General features: G+C 36.0%; 1 protein-coding gene, 1 long non-coding RNA gene and 1 pseudogene across 2 annotated transcripts in view; all 3 read right to left on the bottom strand.

Annotated features, from left to right (window-relative positions):
- LOC103506700 (NRAMP-like transporter smf-1) overlaps window positions 1–7,031 on the bottom strand; it is a 33,706-nt gene that overhangs the window by 7,085 nt on the left and 19,590 nt on the right. The window contains 5 exon segments of the mRNA XM_026821689.1: window positions 798–808; window positions 1,093–1,303; window positions 1,650–1,721; window positions 6,277–6,493; window positions 6,775–6,998. Of these exon segments, the coding sequence (XP_026677490.1) occupies window positions 798–808; window positions 1,093–1,303; window positions 1,650–1,721; window positions 6,277–6,493; window positions 6,775–6,998 (735 nt within the window).
- LOC108252067 lies at window positions 1,918–4,375 on the bottom strand. Its single transcript, XR_001809434.2, has 3 exons — window positions 3,762–4,375; window positions 3,173–3,324; window positions 1,918–2,027 (listed from the first exon to the last, which is right to left on the bottom strand). It is a non-coding gene; the product is annotated as an uncharacterized LOC108252067 (long non-coding RNA).
- Window positions 5,712–5,831, bottom strand: LOC113466372 (annotated as a pseudogene).

The following is a 7,031-nucleotide window of genomic DNA, read 5'->3' as shown; positions in this document are numbered from 1 at the left end:
GATATATATATGATCTGCTCTAGGTAAGTTGTAAAGTGTGTGACTAGCGAGATAGCAGATCTTGGTGTTTGTGGATCTTCGATTTAAACGCATTCGCTTATAAGGGAAATAGCAGGCTGTTTTTTCACCGTTATTCTTGGTCCTAAACGCTTTTAGATTTGCTAGGGACTCTTCCCCGTGGCGGCCCCTACTTTTGCCTTTTTAAGTTAGATAATAGCGTTTGTGGATTCTTTATGTGTCTCACGTCTCTGACGCCCCTCTTTTGAAAAGGAGCGAGATTGGTAAAATTTACAAATAAGTATATAAAACCTTGCTTGATATAAAACCTAGTTGCATATAAAGATAAAGAACGATAGTGAGGTCTATGTATTAACTCGACCATTTTGCATTTGGTTCAGATGTTTGAATGTTTGTTCCGCTGTAACTCGCGATTGCCTAGTCCCATTTTCATGAAATTTGGTACATGATCTCAAAATATCTAGTAGTGATTTAATAAACTGCGAACATCACTCAGAAGAATAGACAGTGCGGCTTTCCCAAAACTTCGATGGACCCCAAAATTTAGTGAGAAAATGCCCTTTAAGTGCTAAACATGCTTGTCAAATTTCATCAAAATCAGAAAACCCGCTCGGGAGTAATTTGAAGAAATAGCTGGTTATTCGTTAAAACATTTTTAAAGCATGCTATGTATGTTTTCCAGCAGATTTTTGGCAAGTATTGATAATTGGGATTTTTTGTAGAAAATACGCCGGAATAAAAAATCAATGTAAATATTCAACGGTTTAAGATACACTTACGCCTCTTCCCGCTCGGGAGTAATTTGAAGAAATAGCTGGTTATTCGTTAAAACATTTTTAAAGCATGCTATGTATGTTTTCCAGCAGATTTTTGGCCAGTATTGATAATTGGGATTTTTTGTAGATAATACGCCGGAATAAAAAATCAATGTAAATATTCAACGGTTTAAGATACACTTACGCCTCTTTGTGTTTGTGATAGAGGACGTTTTTTACATCCGATACACATGATAACTCAAAATTGTGATTTTTACATTTACGCCTCTTCGTTTATTTTTCACCATCTAAGTTATACTACTCGACTGTACTTCGTCTGTTTTGGTCCAAATACAATACATGACTCTTACCTCCATAGCGAACTGTCCTGCATAGCAACCTGTCATTGTACTAGATTGCCCAGCAGCTAGAATACCTATGGCCCAAATATACATGGCTATCAGCCCAAATTGACATCCCAGGAATACACCGCCCTTGTAAATGTCCACCTCAAACGGATTTGAGTTATTCTGAAAAATGACCCAGGAATACACCGCCCTTGTAAATGTCCACCTCAAACGGATTTGAGTTATTCTGAAAAATGACAAAATCATAGATAGATCATATTAAAAAATAGGTTAAAGTAGCCTGACACCATAAAAAGTAGGTGTAAAGAAGATTAGGGAAAGTAAAATTTACCAATATTAACAATATTAAATATTAAATTTACCAATATTTAAAAATGACAAAATCATAGATAGATCATATTAAGAAATAGGTTAAAGTAGCCTGACACCATAAAAAGTAGGTGAAAAGAAGATTAGGGAAAGTAAAATGTGAATTTCATGATAGATAAAATATGAATTTCATGCTTACCGCAAACGTGTCAGTATACGGACTATCCTTTGCAGCACACACTTCTCTCTGAAAAATAAATGTTTTGAGAGAAGTAAATTATTGACAAATGGAAAGACGGGAGGATCCGAGGATATTTGGTTACGTAATGATGTCAATTAGTAATAACTAATCTAATAAGAAATTTTCTTGAAGCTAGAGTGGGAAAAAAAGAAAACACCCAGGAATACACCGCCCTTGTAAATGTCCACCTCAAACGGATTTGAGTTATTCTGAAAAATGACACTTAGTTTCTGGTTGAGCTTCTTGAGTAGAACGGGCTTACAATTCAGGTGATTTTACTGGTCTTCTTGTTCCAAATTTTGATCACACTCCATTCACCTTAGATTTTCGGAAAGTCTAAAATTCGAAAGAAAAAAAAAAACAACAATTATTAGTTGGGTACTTACTCTTGGTTATCTATTAAAAGAAATTATAAAAGAGACAGATAAATTGAACTAGATTCAAGTCAACTCTGTAATATTTTTCCCTTACACAGTTTAGTTCAAAAGATGATTGCTTAATTAAAGGGGGCAGATATCGTTTTCTACTAGAAATAATCCCCAGTTAGTGCAGTTGCTAAGGCGTTGTATTCATAACTGGGGGGACTGCGGTTCGAATCCCAGTAACGACATAAAATGAGTGGGAGCAATAACATTTTTCGAAGATTTTATTAGTGAACAAGCCAGAAGCGCATAACTGGGGGGACTGCGGTTCGAATCCCAGTAACGACATAAAATGAGTGGGAGCAATAACATTTCGAAGATTTTATTAGTGAACAAGCCAGAAGCGATTAATATTTCCGATAAGCAAGCAATTTGAGCAGTTAATTAAGCGAGTTTGTTATTTTTCAAGCTAAACGAGAACAAAAGCAGAAGCGAAAAGGTTTCACGAACAGTTAGGTAAGCAAAATAAAGCAAAAATAAAGTTATTCGTTGCTAGCTACCTATTCGATTTAACATATTGATTGATAAGGGTTTAAAGTCACTGAGCGTAGGCATAACTTTTTTCAACAACAGAAACAAACTAAATAGGAAAAAATTAATAGAAAGTTAGATTGATAAGGTTTAAAGTCACTGAGCGTAGGCATAACTTTTTTCAACAACAGAAACAAACTAAATAGGAAAAAATTAATAGAAAGTTGTACATAAATATGGAGTAACATTACGCTCGCATGAACATTGAACAGTCAGTGAAGTAAAAACTTTCGAGCAAAAGTAAGGATTAGTGTCACAAATGTGATTGGGAGTGTGACAAGCCTGGTCTAGTGTGTGCCGTCTTGCCTGGGGCAAAGTATGTTTTCCTTAATGGTTGGTGCAACTGCCTGACCAAGTCTAGTGGGATTGAGGCACAAATCAGAAGAGAAAAAAAATCAACATTGTCGAGTTATAAAAATAAACAAATTAACAAGTATATAAAAAAAGCAAAAGGAAAATAAACAAGTTCAATTTTTATAAAATATAAAAGTGAAAAACAGAGAGTTAGCAAATGGAGAAAAATCGCACCTTTTGAGGGTTTGAAAAAAAGAGTGCCCAAGAAGACTCTTGAGGATGGACGAATTATTTTAGTAGTTTTAGGAGCGATTTACATGATTTGTGCAGTGCTGCTCGAGTGTGAAATAATATCGCCTTGTACTTCCTCATAATCTCTTTTAGACCTGAGTGCATAGAGAAACAAAAGCAAAACGATTAAAAGAAGTTAAAAACATCTAGATCTAGGTATAAATTAAAAGTCCAAAGAATAGATAGAATGGCACAAAATACGTGGTTCTGACCGATAGTGTGAGTGCACAGAAAGAAAAAACTCAACAGTATAAAAAACAATATTATATTATTGTCAATTTATCTCGTTTGAGAGTACTTTTTATTTTCATACTAATCAGTATAAACAGCAGAACAAGGGAGGTTTTACTTTTTAGGTGCAGGTGCTTTGGGATGAAGAAATTCGGAACAGTTTACTTCATAGAAGAAGAAAATTATTCAAAACGGCAAAAAAATACGTAAAGGAAAAAAAAGAGATTAGAGACAGTCTGCTAATAAAATGCAACTCTCAAAAAGTTATCGCTACAAAAATGGAGAAACGAAGAATACATACCCATTATAAAAATATCACAGCCTTGAATTCTTCTAGGTCCACGATTGGCGCTAATAGAGTTTTTCCTATACCCGTGGAAAACTCAGTTCATCCTCACTAAAAATTGGCCACAACCGAAATGGAAGGGTGGGCAAGAGAAAAACATACAAAACATGGAGGGAAAAGGTATAAATATTTTAAAGGGAGAAAGGCTTGGGGGAACATCCGATAATTTTTGGGTGGTGATTGATATAATCGATTTTCAAAACAGATTAATTCTTTGAATAATAACAAATTGATATTGGTGGGGAAAAAAATAATCGATTATATCATTCTATGATCAAAGGAAGTCCCCCCTTCCTTTGAAAAGGGCAATAGAGTTTCAAGAGCTACGCTGAAAAAATTGGATATAATAATATTGGAGTTTTTTAATCAGACTTCTTTCACCATTACATCCTTTTGTTAAACTAGTACTGGTTAGCAGTGGTTACTCAATTTTAACCTTTAAAATCTATGGCCTGGGTGCACATTTTCCCAAGTATATTTTTCTGCAAAGTGAGAAGTTGTCCGTGAACTATCCGGGGGGGTTAATCTACGAAGCCACTTTACAATTGAAAATTTGCTTTTTTTTTCTCGTAATCTGACCAAGGAAATTTAAGTATGTAATATACAATTGTAAAATGTAAAATGGCTCCTTCGACTAGAACTCAGAGCCACTTTTTGTCAGTTTAAACTTTTTCAATAATAACAACTCGTGTCAGATCATGCGACAATGTTATTTCAATTACAATAAGCTTAAAGTAACCAAAAAATTACTCCGACTGCTTCAGCGATCAGCGGTTATATTTCTACAGTATTAGCGAGAATGGCAACACTAATACAGTTAGCTACCTACAATCTAAACAACAGCAAAATACGAGGCAAGTTAATTATCGAGTATATTAGACCGGACTTAAACCAACAAGTCCAAAAAACCAAACGCCGCTGCGGCGTATACGCATTTCTACAAATTAATTAATTAAAGAGCAACATTGACACAAAAAGGTGCATGCAAAACAGACAAGGTAAGACGAATAGAAATAAAACAGAGGGGAAATGTAATTTTTTCAATTGTTGCATTTTCAATACTTGTTTTCTTCTATTACTCTGACTTTTCTCAATTCTTTTTAGGGAGAACCTAGTAACATTGGTTATAAGACATATAGAAAAAAAAATTAAAGAGACAGACAGTGAGATGGAAAATAAAGGAGAGAAAGGAAGAGATCCCATTCAAAAACATAAAAGGCTCCGTTTTGACGTACATGATGCCGTTTATTTCATTCCTTAATTTCCAGCCGTTTCTGAGATATAAGCGTGGTTCGCAAATCACGAACCACCCTGTATATAAGAAATTCGGCAAAAATGATCAAGGCACAACGGAAATTTGAATATTAGATTTTGGGTCCTATTAGGATCCCTGTAAGAACACTTCATATTTTATATGACTGAGTTCAACAGTTCACAAAACCGTTAGTACGCCGACCCCAAATTCAATTAGGTGCAGTAAAAGATCTGAGAACCATAACATAAGTAAGTAGGTATAATTCCAATTTCTTGTGTGTCAGATGCATTTGAAATGTTTCAATCCCGACAAGACAAACCTACTGTGAATTTTCCAAGATCGTTAGGTACCTACAATCTAAACAACAGCAAAATACGAGGCAAGTTAATTATCGAGTATATTAGACCGGACTTAAACCAACAAGTCCAAAAAACCAAACGCCGCTGCGGCGTATACGCATTTCTACAAATTAATTAATTAAAGAGCAACATTGACACAAAAAGGTGCATGCAAAACAGACAAGGTAAGACGAATAGAAATAAAACAGAGGGGAAATGTATTTTTTTCAATTGTTGCATTTTCAATACTTGTTTTCTTCTATTACTCTGACTTTTCTCAATTCTCTTTAGGGAGAACCTAGTAACATTGGTTATAAGACATACAGAAAAAAAAATTAAAGAGACGGCGGGGTATTGGTATTAGTTTTCAACTAGCAATAATCGCACCTCGGATAAACCTCATTGGTTACGATATCGCCGCTGCGCAAAGTTGAATTGGAAGAGGAAGCAATAAACTATTTGAGGGGATTGTGAAGTGTATAAAACTGAGAAGTTCTATATAATTTTATACAGCGCGCGCATGTGTGTGTACGTATATTATGTAATATGTATGTGTGTGTGAGAGAGATATGTTTGTGTCTGTGAGAGAGATATGTTTGTGTGTGTAGGAAAAAGGGGGATCAGAGAAAGGTCGGCAACTATTTTCTACGCCTGGAGTAAGAAATCATTTGGGACCTAAGGAGGAGGAGAAGAAGTTGTCGTGGACTCGTGGTAGTGGTGTGGTTGGAGTGGATGTGGTTGTGGTGGTGTTGGTGGTTGTATATGTATTTTTTTAGCCTTTAATAGTTTTCTCGTTATTTGCATGTCCTAGCCCTAACAAAGGGTAATAGTGTCAGCCCTACAATCCCTACATAAGTTTATAATATAAATAACTCACCTCACTCCTATTAAATTTGAAGTCTCCTCCCATGGACACAATCAGATGTAGTAACAAATAGAGCACCATAATTACATAGAAAATACCATACACCAGGAGGAAACCAATGATTATCCAGGAAAGCTCTTCGTGGTTTCGTGACAGGAGATCGTAGAAGAAGGTTGAATTGATGGTGATTATCACAGCACTCAAGCATAGGGTGACCACTTTTGTCCCCCTGGAAGAAAAAAGTCTTCACTATGAAATCCCACAGTAACTGACAATAACACAATATTTGTTATGTAATTTGCAGAATGAGACTGAGAAGTTTATAGTGCTATAAAATCACACAGTAGGTAACTGACAACACAACATTTGATAGGTCAATGGCAGAATGGGTCTGAGGAATGACAATCCCCCCGTCAATCTATGTATTGCACCAGACGAAACTTTTCGGGGGAATGCTCTAAAATTTGGCTTTTGGGGGCGGCTGCGGATTTTTTTTTTTTTTTTACTCACGTGCTATTGACAAAGTCGCCCATGATATTCGGGTTAGAAGTGAAGGCTATGGTGGGGAGCACAGCGAATGGCAGCTGCAGACTCATCACCGTATTCAGAATGTCGTTCATAGAGGTGAGATCTTCCATGTTAGAGTAGGAGGCTACGAAGAATGTGGGTAGGATGGCTACGGCCCGAGTGAACAGGACTCGCTTCCATCTGCTCCACTGCAGATTGAGGAAACCCTGGAAATCGATAATTGACCGAACGGAACGATA

This window comes from Diaphorina citri, unplaced genomic scaffold, assembly GCF_000475195.1.
Source record: "Diaphorina citri unplaced genomic scaffold, Diaci psyllid genome assembly version 1.1 scaffold255, whole genome shotgun sequence".
Lineage (NCBI taxonomy): Eukaryota > Metazoa > Arthropoda > Insecta > Hemiptera > Psyllidae > Diaphorina > Diaphorina citri.
Note: the sequence above shows the minus strand (reverse complement) of the source record. Positions and strands in the feature narration are given on the sequence as shown.